Raw genomic sequence first — 23,657 nt, forward strand, 5'->3', positions numbered from 1 at the left:
GAGAAGATGGTGGTAGGACTGCCTTCTCAAACTGCAGCAGTCCATGTGCTCAGGGTTGACCTACAATGACCTTATGGAGAGAATTTCAGGATCTTGAAGGAATGGTGATATTTTTCCAAGTCAGGATGGTGAGTGGCTCAAAGTGGAACTTGCAGGTTGTGGTGTTCCCAAGTATCTGCTGTCCTTGTCCTTCCAGTTCGAAACGATTCTGGGTTTGGACAGCTGTCTAAGGATCTTTGGTGAATTTCTGCAGTGCATCTTCTGGATACTGAGATATGCTGCTATTGAGTGTCAGTGGTGGAGGGAGTGAATGTAGTGCCAATCATGCTGACTGCTTTGTCCTGAATGGTGTTGAGCTTCAAGTGCTATTGGAGCTGCACACATCCAGGCAAGTGAGGAATATTCCATCACATGCCTGACTTGTGCCTTGTCAATGGGAGTCAGGTTGTGAGTTACTTGCTACAGTAAACCTAGCCTCTGAGCTGCTCTTGTAACCCTTTCTTACCAGGGTTGATAAGGGAAAATATTCTAGCATCTTCTTCTATCTGCCCATCAGGTCATTTAGATCAATCCAGGAGCCTTCCCAAACCATTCATTGACTCAGACCCCTGTTCCCACTTTCTTGTCATACCTTTTGATCCTTTTAGTCCCAAAAAACTAAAACGCCAGCTGGAAAACATTCAATGCTTTGGCCTCAACTGCTTTATGGTGGAGAATTCCGCAGGGTCCCCACTCTTTTGGTGAAGAAATTTATTTTCATTGGAGTCATAAATGGCCCACCTTGTATCCTTAAATGGGGACCCTTGGTCATCCCAAACATTCTTCCTGTGTTTACCCTGCCTAGTCCTCTTTAACCAGAAGTCAAGAATAATTAACTTAGGTGAGATTTCAATTGTTTCATTATATGATGTATATAAATTGGGGATTTATTCAAACTCTTTAATGGTAATTCTCAGATCATGAGCACCTTTGGCAATATTTACTGCCCACCCCCAATTTCTCTCAAGGTGATTTGGAACCCCATTTTCTCTCTCGAGTGACTGCAGTCCACCTGGTGCCAGTAAAGTTGTACAATAGGAGCTACATGGACAGTGAAGGAACAGCAACATAGCTCCAAGTCAGGATGGTCTGTGATTTGGAGGAGAACATGGGAGGTGGTGGTGTTTTCACACATTGCTATTATTACCTTTATCCTTGCAGGCAGTGAAATGTACGGGGATGTTCTGTGAAGATAATCTTACTGAACCTTTGTTTTGAAATACTGTTGATTTATCAAGATACTTAATATTCAATATGAGTGAGCAATTGTAAGTTGGATTGTAGCTCATGGAACTAAAATGGTGGCATTGATTGACAGGTTGAAATAACTTCTATACAATAACTATTACATGCAAAGAACAAAGAAAATTACAGCACAGGAACAGGCCCTTCAGCCCTCCAAGCCTGCGCCAATCCAGATCCTCTATCTAAACCGGTTGTCTATTTTCTAAGGGTCTGTTATCCCTCTGCTCCCTGTCCTTCATGTATCTGTCTAGATACATCTTAAATGACACTGTCGTGACCACCTCTACTGGCTATGTGTTCCAGGCACCCACCACCCTCTGCATAAAGAACTTACCACGCATATGTCCCTTCAACTTTTCCCCTCTCACTTTGAACTTATGACCCCTGGTAATTAAGTCCCACACTCTGGGGAAAAAGCTTCTTGCTATCCATCCTGTCTATACCCCTCAGGACTTTGTAGGCCTCAATCAGGTCCCCCCTTCAACCTCCATCTTTCTAATGAAAACAATCCTAATCTACTCAACCTCTCTTCATAGCTAGCGCCCTCCACACCAGGGAATATCCTGCTGAATCTCTTCTGCACCCTCTCCGAAGCATCCACATCCTTCTGGTAATGTGGCGACCAGAACTGTACACAATATTCCAAATGTGGCTGAACCAAAGTCTTGTACAACTGTAACACGACCCGTCAACTCTTGTACTCAATACCCCATCCGATGAAGGAAAGCATACCAGTTGCCATCTTGGAGGAGAAAATGAGGTCTGCAGATGCTGGAGATCAGAGCTGAAAATGTGTTGCTGGAAAAGCGCAGCAGGTCAGGCAGCATCCAAGGAACAGGAGAATCGACGTTTCGAGCATAAACTTCAGATTTCTGAAGAAGGGCTTATGCCCGAAACGTCGAATCTCCTGTTCTTTGGATGCTGCCTGACCTGCTGTGTTTTTCCAGCAACACACTTTCAGCATATGCCTTCTTGACCACTCTACTGACCTGCGTCACCACTTTCAGGGAACAATGGACCTGAACATGCAGATCTCTCTGTACATCAATTTTCCCCAGGACTTTTCCATTTATAGTTTGTTCTTGAATTGGATCTTCCAAAATGCATCACTTCACATTTGCCCAGATTGACCTCCATCTACCATTTCTCTGCTCAACTCTCCAATCTATTTATATTCTGCTTTATTCTCTGAAAGTCCCCTTCACAATTTGCTATTCCACCAATCTTAGTGTCTTAGTGTCATCTGAAAACTTGCTAATCCGACCACCTATATGTAAGTGATTTGGAGGAACGTAGATCACAAACAACATTGGTCCCAGCACGGATCCCTGCGGAACACCACTGACCACAGGTCTCCATTTTGAGAAACTCCCTTCCACCACTACTGTTTCCTGGTGCCCAGCCAGTTCTCTATCCATCTAACTAGTGCACCCTGGACCGCACAGGACTTCACTTTCTCCATCAGCCTACCATGGTACAATGATATCATATTAGTATTTTGTGGACACTGAGCAGAGAACTGGGTGGTTGATTGGAATCCAAGGGCAACTATAGCACAGGAGGCCATTCAACCTGTTAAGTCTGTGCTGGCCATTTGCAAGACCAATTTAGCCAGTACCATTTCCTTTCCAGCCAACCTAGTATTGACATAATGGGCTCTCTCTTATTGGTATGATCAGTTTGACTACAATAATACTAGAGACTCCTGCTATGCCCAATGAACCGACGATACCATCCTTCCTTCTCTTCCACTCTCCGAATAGACGTTTGCTCTCGAGACGAATATAAACCCTGCGATCACAGTGTGTCGTTCAGCTGTATATGAAGGGACATTTCTGCTGACTTGTAATTACTGTCTTGAACAGACCCCTAGACCACAACAATAAACAGTGAAATGTTTTTATCAACACATCTTTCAGACAGTATTTTACAACTTTTCAAAAAAGACATGGCTAGGAATTCTCTTTTACTAAACAAATTTAATTGTGGAGGTTGCATCATTCATCAAATTAACTTTTTTTTTGCTATAAACAGGTTACAATCTTCATTCAATAGCCAGAATTAAACTGCTTAATATTTATACATAGGTTCACATGATAATATGGAAGTTAATACCATTTTTGTACATAATTCTCTATTATACACACGATTTTATTTCAACAAAAAAGCATGAAAGCAGCTAGTTTCTGTCACTGATGTTTTGTGTAGATGCAGACATTATCAGAACAGAGAATGTCAGTTCATTACGGGGTTGACCAAAAAAACACCTTTTAAGCTCAAGCCCACTGCTAGCAGAAGTGTTTCATAAGGAAGGAAGCAGCAAAGTGAAGCTGTGTGTGGCACAGAGACCATGTACAACTAACTCACACATGACAATGTCACCTGTACTCTCTCTGTGAAAGGGTCCTGTGAACTCGATATGGGGGTTTAAATTTGGCCACGTATATGGATCAGGTCCAAGGGAAACAGCCCCCATCTGGGGAGCAGTTAAGCAAGTTAATAAAAGAAACAATTGGATTGATTAGTGAATGCATCTGGATGGGAAAACATAAAGCAGGCAGCATTTGGCCTGAGTTGCACCATGTCTCATTCCCTCTCGCTCAGCTCTCAGTAAAGTGACAGTAAGGAGAAGAGACAAGCTTAGGGAAAGTATTAGGCTCTCAACTCCTTGCTGGGTTTCAGACTGTAAAGCAAGAGGCTGATGGACACACCACAGAAAACACTATACTGGATTCCAACTGTCACTAACACAGTGAAGTGCAGAGACTTGGACAAAACAGGACAGGCCTGGAGGAAGCAGAGATGGGGAACGGGGAGATACCAAAGGGCAGCTCCTGCCAGTTGGTTATTACAAGGCTGAAGTGTAAAAGACAGCTGCAGTCACTCTGGATAGTTTCCAGGGATGAGTTCAGTACATGCAGTACAGATCCAGCCTTCACTCTGATCACCAACATTGCCAAACTATTGACAGAATAAGGGAGGGAGAAAGCGGATGATGAAAAGAGGAGGACATCTGACATCAACACTTTCAAGAAAGCAAGTAACCAGCTTAAATGTAATGGGAGATGGCGATGGAACTGGCTGGAGATTATCACTTAAATCTCACTCCTCCTCCTGGGAAGTGAAGTTGGAGGTTTCTCAGGATGCTCAGTTTTCAAAGGAATTTGATGCTTCACTTAAGACTTTGCCAGGTTCCCCATCTCAGTGAGAGATGGTTGCATCTCCGATCTAACTCAAGGGATGAAGACTCCCAACACGTTACGGTTAAAGTCTGATAGTCTCTTCAGTCCAGTGAATGATAAGAGAGTTGGATTTGGCGGAAAGGGTGGAATACCCACTGAATTCTGGGTAAAACTAGGCAGAATCATTAACTGACAGAGACTCCTCTCAAACAGCTGTTACCCAAACCCATCAATCGCAGAAACTTGCCTTTCTCTAGCCTGGGGCTGAATTAGGGAGCCCCGGCAGTTGCGAAGATTGGGAATGAGCTGCAGAACACACATCGATAGGCTCTCACTGACAGCAACTAATTACAGCGGTCAGCAGTTATTACACTTTCAACACACAGTCTTAGAAAACACAAAGTGAGTGCATGAATACAAGAGGAATAGTGATACTTTTCCAGCCCCAGGCAAAGGCAAACTCATCCCTGTAATTCTTCGAAACATGTGTCACAGACTCGGACAGGCTTCTTTGAGGATGGGGTTAAGGCATTCCTTGCAGAACAGTCGGCACAGAAGATGTTTCCACAGTTTCGACAGTGATGCTGCAAAAGGACAACAATTGGAATGTTAACCTGGGAGTAAATAATACACCCATCCTAGGACAAGTCAAACAGAGACACGCATAAGATTTCCTAGAAGCATGGCATTCCAACCGGAACTCTCTCAACAAACACATCAAGTTAAACTGCATCTACCATCCCCTGAGAAAAGGAACAGGAAATGACATCAACCCAAAGAAACCCAAATATATAAACAGAAAGCAGGAATCATGAACTGCGAACAGAGGCCCACTGAAGATGCGACCCAGTAGGGTGATAAAATGTCTGGAAATGAACCTTGCAGCTCAGTGAGCAAACCTACATCCAGAACCTCAACCCGAGCTACAAATCTTCTCACAACTTGCTGAGTAAATGACAATTACATGTTTAGTATTCAAGTCTCAGTGGTTTACAAAGGGAAGAAATCTCTGATATTAGGGGCAAGTTATAAATCTGGACAGAGATCCGTTAAGATCGAGGTAGAAACTGGTGGCACTAGGACTATTGCTCTTTGCAGGTTTTATTAGTAATCTGGTCGTAGGACTTCAGGGAAAGATCTATAAATTTGCAAATAATACAAAGGTTTGCCTGAGTTTGCGGCATACTGACAATGTGCTTACATTTCAGCAAAATCATTATGGAAGACAAATAAAAAGGTAAGCCTTTTCTATACCACTTTTTACAATCACCAGACATCGTAACGTGTTTCTCAGTCACAGTGGCACTTTTCTTTAACTGCAGCCACTGTTGTACTATCAGACATATAGAACATAGAACAATACAGCACAGAACAGGCCCTTCGGCCCACGATGTTGTGCCGAACATTTGTCCTAGCTTAAGCACCTATCCATGTACCTATCCAATTGCCGCTCAAAGGTCACCAATGATTCTGACTCTACCACTCCCACAGGCAGCGCATTCCATGCCCCCATCACTCTCTGGGTAAAGAACCTACCCCTGACATCCCCCCTATACCTTCCACCTTCACCTTAAATTTATGCCCCCTTGTAACACACTGTTGTACCCGGGGAAAAAGTCTCTGACTGTCTACTCTATCTATTCCCCTGATCATCTTATAAACCTCTATCAAGTCACCCTCATCCTTCGCCATTCCAATGAGAAAAGGCCGAGAACTCTCAACCTATCCTCGTACGACCTATTCTCCATTCCAGGCAACAGCCTGGTAAATTTCCTCTGCACCCTCTCCAAAGCTTCCACATCTTTCCTAAAGTGAGGCGACCAGAACTGCACATAGTACTCCAAATGTAGCCTTACCAAGGTCCTGTACAGCTGCAACATCACCTCACGACTCTTGAAGTCAATCCCTCTGCTAATGAACTCTAAAACACCATAGGCCTTCTTACAAGCTCTATCCACCCGAATGGCAACTTACAAAGAGCTATGAACATCGACCCCAAGATCCCTCTGTTCCTCCACCTGACTAAGAACCCTACCGTTAACCCTGTATTCCGCATTCTTATTTGTCCTTCCAAAATGGACAACCTCACAACTGACAGGGTTGAACTCCATCTGCCACTCCTCAGCCCAGCTCTGCATCATATCTAAATCCCTTTGCAGCTGACAACAGCCCTCCTCACTGTCCACAACTCCACCAATCTTCGTATCGTTTGCAAATTTACTGACCCACCCTTCGACTTCCTCTTCTAAGTCATTAATAAAAATTACAAACAGCAGAGGACCCAGAACTGATCCCTGCGGAACTCCACTTGTAACTGGGCTCCAGGCTGAATATTTACCATCTACCACCACTCTCTGACTTCGACCGGTTAGCCAGTTCTCTATCCAAATGTCCCTCTATCCCATGCCTCCTGACTTTCCGCACAAGCCTACTATGGGGAACCTTATCAAATGCCTTACTAAAATCCATGTACACTACATCCACTGCTCTACCCTCATCCACATGCTTGGTCACCTCCTCAAAGAATTCAATAAGACTTGTAAGGCAAGACCTACCCTTCACAAATCCGTGCTGCCTGTCCCTAATCAAGCAGTGTCTTTCCAGATACTCATAAATCCTGTCCCTCAGTACCCTTTCCATTACTTTGCCTACCACTGAAGTAAGATTAACTGGCCTGTAATTCCCGGGGTTATCCCTATTCCCTTTTTTTGAACAAGGGCACAACATTTGTCACTCTCCAGTCCCCTGGTACCACCCCCGTTGACAGTGACGACGAAAAGATCATTGCCAACGGCTCTGCAATTTCCTCTCTTGCTTCCCACATAATCCTAAGATCTATCCCGTCAGGCCCGGGGGACTTGTCTATCCCCAAGTTTTTCAAAATGCCCAACACATCTTCCTTCCTAACAAGTATCTGCTCTAGCTTACCAGTCCGTTTCACACTCTCCTCTTCAACAATACGGTCCCTCTCATTTGTAAATACTGAAGAAAAGTACTCATTCAAGACCTCTCCTATCTCCTCCGACTCAATACAGTCTCCCACTACTGTCCTTGATCGGACCTACCCTCGTTCTCATCATTCTCATGTTTCTTACATACGCATAAAAGGCCTTGGGGTTATCCTTGATCCTCCCCGCCAAAGATTTCTCATGCCCTCTCTTAGCTCTCCTAATCCCTTTCTTCAGCTCCCTCCAACGCTCTGTCTGAACCTTGTTTCCTCAACCTTATGTAAGCCTCCTTCTTCCTCCTTACAAGACATTCAACCTCCCTCGTCAACCAAGGTTCCCTCACACGACCATCTCTTTCCTGCCTGACAGGTACATACATATCAAGGACACGTCGTATCTGTTCCTTGAAAAAGTTCCACATTTCAACGACATCCTTCCCTGACAGCCTATGCTCCCAACTTATGCTAAATGACATGTGGCAGAACAGGTTCCCACAAACAGTAACACGAGAGTGAGCTGATAAGTTGCTGGTGAGATGATGGAGAGACACAAACAGAAAACCCCTACTCCTCATTAGTTAGGCCACCTTTGGAATACTGCGTTCAATTCTAGTCTCCCTGCTATAGGAAGGATGTTGTGAAACTTCTCTTCACTGTTTTATCACCATGATTTATTGACTCATATTTAACTGCCTATGACCCCCCATGGATAGCACCGTTGCCTTGGAGATGAAAGATTCCATTTTAGGGTTTCGGCATGATGGTCCAGTGGAGTACAGAGGGAGTGCTGCACTACTGGAGGCCTCATTTGTCTGAGGTGGTGTTAAATTGAGGCCTCAGCCTGTTTGGGTGAAGGTTCTGGGTTCAGCAAAGATTTACAAGAATAGAGAGTTTCAGCTATAGGAAGAGACTGAATAGCTGGGGCTATTTTCCGTAGAGAGTGTTGGAGACTGAGGGGTGATCTTATAGAAGTTTATAAAATCATGAAGGGGCATGGATAGGGTGAATAGTCAAGGTGTTTTCCCTGGGGTAGAAGAATCTAAAACTAGAGGGGACATAGGTTTAAGGTAGTGGGGGGGGGGGGGGGGGGGGGGGAGATTTAAAAGGAATTTAAGGGGCAACTTTTTCACGCAGAGGGTGGTGCATGTATGGAATGAGCTGCTACAGGAAGTGTGGAGGCTGATATAACTACACCATTTAAAAAGGCATCCAGATGGGTAAATGAATACAAAATGTTCAGAGGAATTTGGGCCAAATGCTAGCAAATGGGATTAGATTAATTTAGGATATCTGTTTGGCAGGGAAGAGTTGGACAGGTTTTCATGCTGTACATCTCTATGACTGAATGACTCCAGATCATGCTAATGGTGGGTATTTCACATTGACCCAAAACAGGCTGAGGCCTCAATTTAACATCTTCTCATAAACATGATAGCCCCAATAGTGCAGCACTCCCTCCATACTCCACTGGACCATCGTGCTGAAGCCCTAAAGCAGAATCTTGCGTCTCCAAGGCAACGGTGCTACCCATGAGGGCTCGTAGGCAATTAAATATGAGTCCATTGATCATGGTGATAAAACAGTGAAGAGAAAATGATGAGCTGATGGGATTAGTGGATGACTTTGCAGTTACGTAACCTTCACCACAAAGCCTGACCAAGGCAAGACCCCATAGTCCCCTTGCCCTTCATAGATGCAATGCTTCTCAGCATCCTTCCATTTGCATTTTGGAATGTGCCCATTATAAGGGAGGGGCTGAAGTCTCAATGTTATGAAAAGAATTGTTACACTGAGGGAGGGATTATCTTACACACACCTTTTAACTTAATGGGAGAATTCCAATCTGCTCCTTGTCAGCGTTGCTACTGAAGCAGCAACAGGAAGTGTAGCCATTTCACATCCCAACCTCTGAACAGGGTTTAATGTGATTGCAACAGTGTATTAATCTGTCTCCGTGGTCTTTCAGTATTAATGTACATTTGAAGCAAAGACATTACAACACAATTTCTCAAATGGAATGCTTCACAATGCCTCACAAATGAGGTTCTGATGAATAGCTACATACTGCCAGAATTCAGCCTTCTACCAGAATGTTGTAAAATATTAATTTTATCACTTGAGGAAACTGGTCAACAACAGTCTGTTCCGATTCTGATCGGATACATGACCAGACTTGCGGGGACCTTCCCGCATTTGTTGTTTTCTTAATTGCAGAATTTCACCATAAAAAAAAATTGAATTTATTTTATGAAAGCAAAAACGTTGTTCCCAATGTGCTCTCTTTATGTGAAGTCCTATTTCCCAGAGCCAAAGGGCTTGTAGCTCAAAGGATTTCAGGGTGTGAACCAGTGGGTACCTACCCTCCGTACAGTGACTGAGAATCCCTTTCCACAGGCCATACAATTCATCACATCAGTATCTTCAGTCCACTTCCTGTTTAACGCTTGGGTGTGTTTAATCTGGCAAAACAAAAAGAAAACATTACTTTCACTTTCTGAATCAGAAAGACTGATATAGCATAAAGTTTCGTACAGATCGTTCTGCTATAATACTCATTTCATTAATTTGCTTCGACACGATTGACAAATTGGGAACACTGTTTCTAAAATGGGTGCTAGTTATAAAGCGGTTCCAGCCTCATTAGTTTCAAAGGTGCTGCTATGCAATTTTCTTATGACACAGGTTGTACGAGAACAGAACTACCACATTATACTAGAATTGACTGTATATTCCGCTGGTCAGCAAAGCTATCACCTTTCAGTTAATATTTCCCTCAGCAATCTAATTGTTTACATTAGTTCAGGCCCCGACCTTAAACAATTGGGAATGGTCACCGGTCAGTGATGCTGCTGTCCACTGGCTGACCAATAACTAGTTAGGCCGGGCACTGTGCCACAGTCTGCAGGTGGCACCTCCAAGCAAACCCCCCCCCCCCCCTTCTCCCTCACCCAACGGCACCCCAGCTGATTCCCACCATACAAATCTTACTGGTGTTTGACTGAATTAATAGCCAGGAGTTTTGATTAAAGTGGCTGATAGAAATGTTAACAGTGCTCTATGAATGTCAAAAGGTTGCAATTTCTCACCCTATTCTAGGAAATCTAGGCTGACAGTCCAGTAGAGTTGCACTTCCTCAGTATTACACGTCTTTTGCTGGACACAGTAAACACAGAGGCTTCATTTCCCCAGTCAATGGGAAGTAAAAGATTCATGCCATTATTTGAAGTATTTAATTTCCTACAGACTTGGTCAATGTTAATCGCTCAACCAAAAATCGCACAAATTTTCTACGCTGTGTGAGGTTATTGTGGGTCAGTACACAGCTGTATTTCCCACATTAGTAACTAGTTTTTTTTAGTGTGCAGCTTTGGTCTCCTTTTCTGAGGAAGGGTGCTCTTGCTGTCAAGGGAGTGCAGCAAAGGTTAACCAGGCTGATTCTGGGGATGGCAGGAATGACGGATGAGGAGAGATTGACAAGGATTGTTTTTGGAGTTCAGACAAATTGGGGGGGAATCTCAGACTTTAATAATTCTAACAGGACTAGACAGGGTAGAATATTCTTGATAGTGGTCACATCTAGAACCAGGGGTCACAGTCGGAGGTAGACTATTAAGGACAGAGATGAGGAGACATTTCTTCACGCAAAGAGTGGTCAGCCTTGGAATTCATTATCACTGGAAGTGGTTAATGCCAAAACGATGAATGTATTCAAGAAGTGGCTAGATACAGCACTTGGGGTGAATGGGATCAAAGATTATGGGGAGAAAGCAGGATGAGACTATGGAGTTGGGTGGTCAACCATAGTCATGACAAATGGCAGAGCAAGCTTGAAGGGCCATAACTCCTCCAGCTCCCACGTTTCTATGCTTTAAATGACTAGTCTAACACACTAGAATGGGGAAATGATTGCTTTCTTCTGGAGATTTATTGACATATTCGATTCCAGCTGATTGAACCTGAGTTCTGTGACTCTATTCCAAAGGTTCAATCAAAATGTTAGCTAATAGATTATGGAGGCAGTAACATTGAAATAACAGTCAGCTCCTCTATTCTTCTTGCTAAAGTACTTTGCCTCATTATCCAACATTATATTCCAGCTGCCCGGTTTCTGCCCACCTACTTTTATAGCCGATAATGTGGCTACAGTAGATTTATTTCCCTCATCCAAGTCATTCATATACACTGTAAATAATTGTGGCCCCAGCACTGATCCTTGTGTCAACCTACTAGTTACAGGTTGTCATTCTGAAAATGCCTCCTTTATTTAATTCTTGGTTAGCCAATTCTCTATCCATACTGATGGATCTCCAACACCATGGGCTCTTGTCTAATTAAGGAGCCTTAAGCTTGGTACATTATTGACTTTTTTTTTTGGAAATCCATATATGCGACACTTACTTGTTCTCCTTTGTCTATCCTGCCTGTTACATCCCCCGCCCCCTCCATCGAAGAACTGTAATAATTTGTCAGGCATATTTACCCCTTCACGAAGCCATGCTGACTCTGCTAGACTATACCGGGTGCTTCGAAATGCTTTGCTATTAGATCCTTTGCAGAAGCAGCTACCATTTTCTCTAAGCTAACTGGCTGATCGGGGGAAAAAAAAGAAACGGGGTTTCCCACTCTTTTTGAACAAGGGCGTTATATTGGCAGTTCTCCAATCCTCTGGAACTTGCCTTGAAAACTCAGCACCAAACCATCCCAACGTACGTAGCTATTTCCTTCAAAATCCTAGGCTGTAATCCATCAGGACTTAGCAGGCCATTCATTTTTGAAGTTCTTCTCTTCTCATGATCGTTAGCTTTACTGTGTCCCATCCCTTTAGCACCTTGTTATTTCATATGTTTGGAATGCTACCTATGGTCCTCTATAATGCCTCTACTACTTCCCAGTTTCCATTATTACTTCCCCAGTCTCGTTCTCCAAGGGGATTATGCTGATTTCAGTCTCTCTCTTGCTTTTTATATTTTAAAAAACTCTCACTGTCCATTTTTTATATTACTTGCTCATTTGCCCTGTGTACCTGCTCTCTATTATATTTTGGTCACCTTTTGTTGGCTTTTAAACCCTTGGAAATCCTATGGTTTACCAATAATCTTTGCCACTTATTTTTAAAACTTCAATTTAATGCTGTTCAGTTAGGACTCCAGGACTTTGGGTTAGCACCTGTTGCGATGTCAATATCCATTCAACACAATCAGAATTCTGATGTAGAGTGGAGAGTGACTTTGCCCACCAGGGAGACTCTTATTGACGTCAGTGATTCCAGGATCAGCTACAGCACTAGCCTCAGCTTTTAATTCTGGGTCCAAGATAAAGCTGAATTTCATGAGCGGCCACACCGGGTAAAGAGACTACCTTGTGCAAGGCCAATGTCACTGGCAAGGAGAATTAACTCCAATAGACACACGTCACTCAGTACCGGCCCTATGCTGACCATGTATCTATCTGCTTACCTGCAGAGCTTGATTCTCTCGTCCTAACTCCTGCATGGCAGCCGTTGTATCATCCAGCTTCCGTCTCAGGTCCACCACCTTCCCCTGCAGCTTTTCCGTTTCGCTTTCACTCTTGAGACATCTAACAGACAAGGGCAAGAGTTTTAAAGAAGCACGCTAGGCTCAGGAACACAATGGGTTAACTAGCTCCAACAAAGAGGAGCTTGACAAACTACAGATAATCCAACACAAGAAACACACACAGAAATAAAAGGACATATCAATATATTTTAATCACAAGTGAAGGTGGTGTGCTGCTGAATATGGAGTTTCAGTTTCTCTGCAAGGAGCAATGTTCCCACCTACATATTGGTATTTATGGAGGAAGAAACCTCTGTCTTTACAGCTCAGCTCCGTCAGGTGTAAAGATTCCTCCATCATCCTGTGGGGAACTGCACTGTTTCTGCCTCAGTAACAGATCAGAGATTAAAAATTAATCGTGTGTGAAGAACCATCTCATGTCACATGCCAGTGCTCCTGCGATGGATGGTCTGAGGCTCTGGGTTAGATTTCAACAAGGTCTGTTCAAGCTTCAGTCCAGGCTGTGTTAATGAATTAGACTCAGCCTGGAGGGAGGGACAGCGAGGTGAGTGTGGCAGAGAGAGTAAGAGCGAGAGCGAGAAACGAAGACTGAGAGGGGGAGAGAATGGGACAGAGAAGGGCTGATTGAGCGAAAGGCAGCATGTGAAACAGAGACAGACTGAAAGACAGCGAGCACAAGAATGGAAGATTGACAGCGAGCGTCAAACAGAGATCGAAGAAAGAAAGAGAGAGAGAGAGAGAGAGAGCATGAGACAGGGTGATGGCTGGAAGAGGGAGACACATACAAAGCCACCACGAAAATCTCAAAAAAGCCCAGACTCTCACTTGTCCACAACTGGGTTAGTTTAGCTTTTAATCTCCACGTGCAGTTCAGGCAAATTGTTGGGGGAAAGACAACTCTGCAAAATGGAAGGGTGGCGGCATCTTCCTAAAATAATAGGAACTGACTGTTTGGGGCAAGAACTTTTGCAACTTTGAGGGCAGGACAGCTTTCAAAGGAGGGAGGTAGTCCAATCTGACCAGGCCTTACTTTCTCAAAGAGAACACAGTCAGTTGTGATGAACACCACTGTGTACTTGAAGGTCCACACTAGTGGTTATTAAGTCAGAATTCCAGCTCAAAAGATGGGAATGTTGGTTGGAGTAGAAATCAAAGGAATTGGTTTGAGGAACTCCATCAGAAAGAAAAAGAATCTGATAGCCTAGGGTTCAAAATTGGCAGCTCTCCAGTTTCCATCAATTGCTTTGACTTAGAAAATACAAGCAAATCGATTAAAACTGCTGGCAATGCCTCTCGAGAAGGCTGTCGGTGGAATTATTTGGCACCCCAAAACTTACAAAACAATGTTCTAGTGGGATTGACATTGGTAGCACGTTAATGCCCTGTACTGCATGGGGAGAGGGGTCCATGTGTAGTCCCTGAACTTGCTGGCGTTGAAAGATTGTGGAGCCACAAGATCAGAATTCTAACCAGAGCATGGCAGCTATTGATAGTAATCAATCAATCAGTGAGCCATCACAAATCTGTGGAATGAGATGGCACCTTGTAAAGTACTCTGGTCAGGTCGTAGATTGAAGACCATCTCCAGTTCTGCTGCAGTTTAACATCTCAGATAAAAGACAATCCCTCTAACAGTGCAGGCCTCACTTGGAGCTCTGCTGGAGTGTCAGCCTGGATCACATGATCACATCTAAGCACTGGATCATAAAACCATTAACACTCTGTCCCAGTGAGACACAACTGATAGCACATCAAGATCAGGAGCAGTGCTCTTTGTGCTCAGAACAGCAGGGTGTTATTTCAGGAGACTGACACTAAACTGACAGGAGGATTCAATGCTTCTCCTGTAAATTCCTGAGTGGATCAGGTCAACATTCACAGACTGGTAACACTGGGGGAAACCACAGCTCAAATTCGAGCCAAATGAAAGAGAGGTAGCAGTGAGTAACCAGAGACACACACCTTTCCAAGAGAGCCCGCCTCTCCTCCTGGTTATGCTGCACGGTGGCTTCCAACACTGCAATCTCTCCACGGAGGTCATCGGTCTGCTTCTCCAGCTCACTCACCCGGCGCTGACTGCCTTGCCACTCTTTCTTCAGTGTGGCCATGTTTTCATTCAATGCGGTAATCTGCATGTTGAGCTTGATCACGGCCTCTTCGTGCTGCTTTTTTTGCCCTTCCTTATCCTTCAGCTCACCCTGCTGCATGGAAAAAAACAAACTTCACCACATACAAGATACAGAATGCTGCCACATTCAACCCCCTTCCTCAATCTCGTCAGTACATGCTACTGATGTAGTCCTTGTCCCTAAGTCCAAGTTCAGTCTATCATAAAATTAACCTTTCATGTTATTTCCATTCCAATGTAAACAGGCTAATCCCAACACAGAGAAAGAAATACGTTGTATTTATGCACGCCTTTCACAACCTCAGTCCTTTCTGTCAAAAGGTCGTCGACCTGAAATGTTAACTATTTCCACAGAGGCAGCCTGAATATTTTCAACATTTCCTGTATTTATTATCGAGAAGCCTCCGTATATTTTTAGCTAGCCTTGGAGCTCTCGTTTTGTGGCCTTTTACCCCATGGGAATGTATACAGTCTAGACCTAGACTAACCCTTCTACAATAGCCTCCCATTATTAATTTGCTGCTTTACCTGCTAATCTTTCACTCCAATCTACCTAGGACAGACATCCCCCTTTACTGAAATTGGTCTTCTGCCAATTTAGTACCTTAACCTTTGATTGTGCCCTGTCTTTAACTCTCTACGATTGATCAGTTTCGGAACGCTCCCCCAGTGACACTCACTGTACTGGCTCTCATTCTCCAGAGCTACAGGCAGCACCATTTCCTGATCACGGTATTTCCAGCCTAACAGGGAAAGTTTCCAGGGTCTCACTTCAAGGATTCCTTCTGTTTTTTGCACTTAATACCGTTGCTATTGCTCTATTGCTTCTGCATCTGTCCACTACAGACCTTGCCATTGTATATGTGGGGTCCATTAGCTCAGTTGACTACGCAGCAAGTGCGGGACTCAGAATGACACAAACAGCACAGGTTCAAATCCTGTTCTAGCTGAGCTGTTTCCCTGAGCGTGGAAGGGAGTGGCAAAATACCACTGACAAAAAATGGCCTGGGTTTTGGATTAGAGTGAAGCAGCAGCCGACTGAGAGCCAAGAACCCGCCTTTGGGGAGAACACGAATGAATGAAATGAACTGTATACATACATACAGCAACGGATATAGATCCTCTGTTTAATTGCTGTATTTGAATAGTGACCAGTTCCTGTCACCCTCCTCCTCTCCTTTCTTCTTAGCATTATCATTCCCAACATTCCTGGCTTCAAAAATTTTTAAGTTCCCAAATGATATTTTATTGGACCCAGGGTCTCTCTCACTGCCAACATACCCCATACCCCTATGTCTGCAGTTCACCAACCATACTTCCCATGTTTTTGCAGACATTCGCTAAATCTGAGACAGTTGATTTATTGACAGATCCTGCTCATACCTGAATAATTCCAACCTCTCATATGGTTTGTCTTTCTCAGTCTTCTGTGTACCTTGCACTGCTTCTCTCATGACCCTCCCATACTAAACTAGTGTGAACACTTGCAATTGGGGAAAAAAAGGCAAATCTTTCATCAGTACACTAGAGAATCATTCAATAACATTCAGGTGCCAACACTTCAGGGTGTTATTCAGCTACAAACCAGTTTGGCCTCCAACTCGGCACAGGTTTTCTTCATCTCTGCCTGTGCCTCACTGAGTTTGGTCTTGGTGAGCTGGTGCTCACTCTTCTCCTGCTCCACCTTTGATTTAATGCTGTCCACGTTAGCCTGAAGCTCCAGTTTCTGCTGAATCAGCAGCTGCTTGGCCTCTTTCAACCCCGTCAACTCCTGTCAGCCAAAGGAAAATCGTCAGTTTTCCCAAGGGTTAAACCTTTCAGCCTCATTCAATAACTAAAAAGGTGCTAGAAATCTGAACCCAAACACAGAGAATGCTGGACAGAACTCCAGCAGGTCTGTCAGTATCTATGGAGTCCAGGTTGACTTTCTAAGAGTCATATCAGACTGGAAATGGTGACTGTGTTTCATATTCCACAGATGTTTCCAGATCTGCTGAGGATCTCCAGCAGTGTCCATTTGTTTCATTTAACTTGCAATCAATAGAGAGATAAATGCTCCAAGGTCTAGTCGATGTAGGGGGTGATTTCAAAATGTGGTGGTGGGGGTTTGGGATATTTCAGCATGGAGACTCATTCATCCATTTTTACTGAAAGATGGTTAGCGCAGTTAGCCACTTGAGAGAACAATTCCTACGTGTCTAACATTGAAAGCTGCCTTTGAACTCAGGTTTGAAATTGTGTGTCGGGGAAAGAGGAGGATTCAAATGCATAAAAGGATGCGAGAAAGAAAGGGTGGTGGCAGTGGTTGTGGTGGTGGGCGGAGTATGAGATGGTGTGAAAGAGAAAAGGAGGACAGACATTTTTCATTGCTGAGCACAGTACATTAGGCAGTTACATGGAGATACTGATGGATTATTTTGGCAAAATTGTAGTAAATGGAGTTCAACGAGTGCAAATGTGATGGTGTTAGCTGCAGAAAGGATAAGTCTAAATTTCTAAACGTTGGGAAACTAGGAACTGTAGAAAAGCAAAAATGCAGGAGACCAAATACAAAATCATTGAAAACCAACTGACAAAAATTGACATAAACATACCACATTTGTAAATGAAAATTGACCTTCATTTACAGCAATCTGGATTAGAAACAGGAATCAGAAATAAATACAAACAGACGTTATGCTCAAGGGAGCCAGATCCCATCTGCGTTCCGACACGGGCAGAGAACCCTTGTCTGAGCAGTTAAAAATCACAACACCAGGTGATAGTCCAACAGCTATAAATTCTGTGTCTTACAATCTTATACTTCACAACCACCTGATGAAGGAGCAGTGCTCCAAAAGCTAGTACTTGCAAATAAACTTGTTAGCCTATAACCTGGTGTTGTGTGATTAATAACTCTGGACAGGGGTGTACAACATTGGCACCTCCAAATCATAACTTGGTCTGGGAAGTGACACACTGCAGGTTCATTAGGGTTGGTATTAAGGACCAGTTGCAATTGGCATGTATCCATGCAAGTACAGAAGCAAGAGGGTGATCTGTCGAAGATACTTAAAGCATTAAAGAGACAGGATTGAGAAAGTGTTTCAATTTCTCCTGGAGCAGAAAAGAGAGGGTTACAGTTCATATCACTTGCTGTAAAATATGATCCTACCATATTGAATCTAGATCACAAAACTGTCAGGCTGAAGATTGATTTTAACACAGATTCAGAATGAACACAGGAAGCGTTAACAGAATAAAGTGCCCGTACTGTTGATGTTCTGTGTTGTAATCAAGTTCCAAGATACTCTAGCAGCCCATGGGTTTCAGAAGTCCATGATATCTGCAGAGTTGTGTTTACATGAGCTAATATTCATTTCTATCACTTTGAAGGTGAATCTGAGACCAGATATGAGAAGCAAATTCCTATTTAATATTGTTAGACTGAAGATAGAGATATAAAAGTTGTCCAATTAGGAAAGATGATTTGATAATTGTGTGTGTGCGTGGGGGGTTGAGAACATTTAAAGTTGCAGTTTGCCACTGGATACACTGTACCTGATTATGCAGTAAAATAATTGTGTAATAGAGATTTGCAAATAGTATTTGTGAATTTTAGGAATTTGAAACCAAACATATGATTAAATGACTGCCAAATTTCCCAATTCTGGCTCTGTACTAACATGCCAGAATCCATGAAGTGGGTTTTGAGAAGATTTGTAGTTCAGGTTGAGGTTCTGGATGTGGGTTTGCTCACTGAGCTGGAAGGTTTATTTCCAGATGTTCCATCACCTTACTCGGTAACACCTTCAGTGGGCCTCCAGGCGAAGCACTGATGATAAATCTGCTTTCTATTTATATGTTTGGGTTTCATTGGGTTGGTGATGTCATTTCCTGTGGTGCTGTCATTTCTTAGTTCTTTTTCTCAGGAGGTGGTAGATGGGAGCCACTGACGATGTTACCTAGTATGGTGACGAAACGTCTGGAAATGAATCTTCCAGCTCAGTGAGCAAACTTACATCCATAATTCATGAAATTTGACGGGTTATTTGGAAACACACCATTTAAAAACAACATCAATTGTTTAAATCTAATGCTGATGATGATTTTATTACCTGATATGGGGAATACCCCAGAACCATCACCAAATTATCCCAAATGTTTTGAGTCAAACATTTCCTATTTGCGTGCTTTTTTTTATTCCTTCATGGGATATGGGTGCCACTGCTGAGGCAGCATTTATCTATCTCAATGTGGTGGGGAGCTGCCTTAGAATAATAGAAGCCCTATAGTGTGGAAACAGACCGTTTGGCCCAGCAAGTTCACACTGACCTGCTGAAGAGTAATCCGCCCAAACCCATTCCCGTACCCTATATTTACCCCTGACTAATGCACCTAGGCTACACATCCCTGAACACCAAGGACAATTTAGCACGGCCAATTCACCTAACTTGAACATCTTCGGACTGTGGGAAGAAACCAGAGCACCTGGAGGAAACCCACACAGACACAGGGAGAATGTGCAAACTCCACACAGACAGTTGCCTGAAGCTGGCATCGAACTGGATCCCTGGCGTTGTGAGGCAGCAATGCTAACCAATGAGTCACCATGCCTTCTTGAATCACTGCAGCCCATATGGTATAGGAATACCCACAATGCCATTTGGGAAGAAGTTCCCCCAGGATTTTGACCTGGTGATGCCAAAGATGCATCAATATATTTTCAAAGCAGGATAGCGAGTGGCTGAAGGAGAGCATGCAGGGACTGGTGCTTCCATGTACCTGCTGCCCTTGTCCTTCGAGATGATATTGGTTGTGGGTTTGGAAGGTGCTGTCTGGAGGAGCTTTGGTGAATTTCTACAGTCCATATTGTAGATGGTGCACACTGTTGCTGAGTATCAGTGGTGGAGGGAATGAATATTTGTTGTGAAGGCTGCTTTCTCCTAGATGGCCATCAAGCTTCTCGAGTGGTGTTGTAGCTGTACTCATCCAGGCAAGTAAGGAGAACCTAGTGGACGGTGGACAGGCTCTGGGAAACAGGAGGCGAGTTACTTGTTGTAGAATTTCTAACCTCTGGGCCGATCTGTAGGGACAGTATTTATAACGGCTAGTCCGGTTCAGTTTGTAGTCAACGGTAATGCCCAAGATGCTGACAGTAAGGGATTCTGTGATGGCGATGGTAATGCCTTTGAGTTTCAAAGAGCATTAGTAAGATTCTCTTTTGGAGAATCTACCATTGCCTGGTATTTGTATGGTACAAATATTACTTGCCACTTGTCAGCCCAAGTCTAGATATTGTCCAGGTCTGATGCATTTGGATATGGACTGCTTCTGTACCTAAGGAGTCACAAAAGGTGCTGAACGTTGTGCAGTCATCAGCAAATATCCCCAACTTCTGGCCTTATGGAGGAGGGAAGGTCATTGATGAAGCAGTTGAAAATGGTTGGGCCTAGAACATCACCTTGAGGAATACCTGCAGAGATGCCCTGGAGCTGAAATGACTGACCTCCAACAATCTTCCTACGTGCCAAGCATGACTCCAATTATTAGTGCTTTCATCTAGAATCCCACTGACTCTAGTTTTCCCAGGTTTCCTTGATGCTGAACTCTTAGCAAATATGGATAGTCACTCTCACCTCTGGAATTTCTGAAAAAAACTATTTTGTTAATGCTTTTCATCTTGCACTCATCAGGACATTTTGCAAGAATACCAATTCAAAGAGAAAACCAATGTTTATATTGCATGAAAGGGGATTGGTTGACTGATTGTTAGAGGAATTACAATGGGGAATGCATCCATTAACACTGATTGACCATTAACTACCAGGTCTTGTTTAAATTTTAATCCAGACAAAGAGGGGTTGTTGTCATCCAGTGGTAATGTTCCTACCTCTGAGCTGGAAGACTTAGTTTCAAATCTCACCTGCTCCAGAAACGCATACTAACATCTCTGAACAGATTGATTAAAAAGGTGATTTAAACAAAAACAAACAGCACATCTGCGCTATTTCTGTGTATTGAGGTCAAACTCATATCCTTCCTCTTCAGTACTATACTCCGGCATTGTAACATGAAGCACTAAAGGATTTTCTCTTGTAGGTGAGCTATTTGCAGGATAATGACACGTTGTATTCAGACTGTATGGAAATGATGCATTGCCTGTCAGAGCAGTAAAGCACACAACTCCCAATGTTGTCTGCACTGGATCTTTACAAGTAGAAAAGTAGGGTGGATTACTCTTTGGAGGGTCAATGTGAACTCATTGGGCCAAATAGCCTGTAGGGATTCTATGAAATAACTTGTGTCATGTTAATACTGGAGGGGGGACAGTTTGGTGAAAATATTCCAAAATGAGAAGGAAGCCTTCAAGGGAAACGTTTGGGTGCTTCTTCTCCAGACATCCCATAACTCAATGAGTATAAAGAAATTGCCTGGGTAGACAATTCAGAGATTCCAACATCCACTGGTTTAATTGGTGAAGTGAATAAATTCAAACCTAGCTCATTTCATGATTCCCTTCTCTCGTAATCTCAGTCACCAAGAGCAGCCATCAAAATAACTTTGATGATTTAGAGGTTAAAAAGCTATACAAGCAGTTCTCTCTTTCTGAACTGACCTTCTCAGATTTCTGATTGCTGACTCGTGTCTCCTCAGTTAGCTTGCTCAGTTCTTTCTGCAGAGTCGTCTTGGCCCGTTCAAGCTCTTCATTCTTGAGTTTTTCTTTTGCTAATTCATCTTCTTTCAGAGTCTGGTGTGGGGAGAAAAATAGCATTTTAAAAGAATATGGTGGGTGTGGGGGGGGGTTGTAGAAATTAAAAAATAAATGAACTCCAACACATGCTTATGTCTCTCACGCTTTACCTCCAACAGCTGTAAAATACTTGACTTGAAAGTGTAAACATTCGCTGGGCAAGTATCAAATAAAAGTTTAATACACAAATGTGTGGAACATTAAAAATGGTATAAGTCAATTAGATCCTGAAATATTAGTTGTATCCCCAGACAGTAGCATGGCAAGAATCTTTACATTAAACTACAATCTTAGCCTCAAATTGGTAACTATTCACAGAAAGACCCTTCGGTCCAACTCGCCCATGCCGACCAGATATCCTAAATTAATCTATTCCCATTTGCCAGCATTTGGCCTATGCCCCTCTAAACCCTTCCTATTCTTATATCCATCCAGATGCCTTTTAAATGTTGTCTCAATATTTTCACCTCACATGTGGTATCTGTTCCTCCTTTTAAAAAGTGCTGCCCTTTCAATTTTTTCCCCAAAGTCCCCAAACAATCTAACAGCTTATAAAACTGCTTTAAAAATTCAAGAAAATCAGCTCCAACACTGAAAATACCTAAAAGGAGGAGCAAGCAACTATTACAGCTATAATTGCTTTCTGTCCTCCATCTTGATTACTATTCATCTAATTACCGTACATACTTTAATAATCATCAAATTTTTTCAACTAGTCATAGAGACGTACAACATGGAAACACACCCTTCGGTCCAACTCATCCACACCCACCAGACATCCAAACCCAATCTAGTCCCATCTGCCAGCACCCGGCCTTATCCCTCCAAATCCTTCCTATTCATATTCCTTTTAAAATGATGTAATTGTACCAGCCTCCACCACTTCCTCTGGCAGTCTATTCCACACACCCACCACTCCCCGAGTTAAAAAGTTGCCCCTTAGGTCTCTTTTACATCTTTTCTTCCTCACCCTAAACCCATGCCGTCTAGTTCTGGACTCCCCCACCCCAGGGAAAAGACTTGGTCTATTTATCCTATCCATGACCCTCATAATATTGTAAACCTCGATAAGGTCACCCCTCAGCCTCTGACACTCCAGGGAAAACAGCCCCAGCCTGTTCAGCCTCTCCCTATAGCTCAGATCCTCCAACCCTGGCAACATCCTTGTAAATCTTTTCTGAACCCTTTCAAAGTTTCACAACATCTTTCTGATAGGAAGACCACCAGAATTGCACGCAACATTCCAACAATGGCCTAACCAATGGCCTGTACAGCCGCAACATGACCTCCCAACTCCTGTACTCAATACTCTGACCAATAAAAGAAAGCGTACCAAACACCTTCTTCACATTCCTATCTACCTGCAACTCCACTTTCAAGGAGCTATGAACCTGCACTCCAAGGTCTCTTTGTTTAGCAACACTCACTAGAACCTTACCATTAAGTTTACAAGTCCTGCTAAGATTTGCTTTCTCAAAATGCAGCACCTCACACTTATCTAAATTAAGCTCCATCTGCCACTTCTCAGCCCATTGGCCCACCTGGTCAAGATCCTTTGTAATCGGAGGTAACCCTCTTCGCTGCCCACTACACCTCCAATTTTGGTGCCATCTGCAACTTACTAACTGTACCTCTTATGCTCGCATCCAAATCATTTATGTACATGACAAAAAGTAGAGGACTCAGCACCGATCCTTATGGCACTCCACTGGTCACAGGCCTCCAGTCTGAAAAACTACCCTCCACCACCACCCTCTGTCTTCTACCTGTCTCCTCACAATGACCTACAGAAATCTAGAATTGTTTGCCTCAAAGTCTATGGTGATGGGTGATCAATTGGAGCTTA

The 23,657-nt window shown here is 43.3% G+C and overlaps 1 protein-coding gene across 4 annotated transcripts in view; it reads right to left on the reverse strand.

Moving 5' to 3' along the window:
- Nucleotides 1-3,243: 3,243 nt before the first annotated feature.
- eea1 (early endosome antigen 1) overlaps nt 3,244-23,657 on the reverse strand; it is a 112,738-nt gene continuing 92,324 nt past the window's right edge. For all 4 annotated transcript variants that reach the window (XM_060843024.1, XM_060843023.1, XM_060843022.1 and 1 more), the window contains 6 exons: nt 21,677-21,808; nt 16,664-16,849; nt 14,913-15,151; nt 12,870-12,990; nt 9,774-9,872; nt 3,244-5,050 (listed from right to left, as the gene is read on the reverse strand). In XM_060843024.1, the coding sequence (XP_060699007.1) occupies nt 4,928-5,050; nt 9,774-9,872; nt 12,870-12,990; nt 14,913-15,151; nt 16,664-16,849; nt 21,677-21,808 (900 nt within the window). In that variant the 3' untranslated portion in view covers nt 3,244-4,927. The remainder of the gene's footprint in view (nt 5,051-9,773; nt 9,873-12,869; nt 12,991-14,912; nt 15,152-16,663; nt 16,850-21,676; nt 21,809-23,657) is intronic.

Source organism: Hemiscyllium ocellatum, chromosome 23, assembly GCF_020745735.1.
Source record: "Hemiscyllium ocellatum isolate sHemOce1 chromosome 23, sHemOce1.pat.X.cur, whole genome shotgun sequence".
NCBI lineage: Eukaryota > Metazoa > Chordata > Chondrichthyes > Orectolobiformes > Hemiscylliidae > Hemiscyllium > Hemiscyllium ocellatum.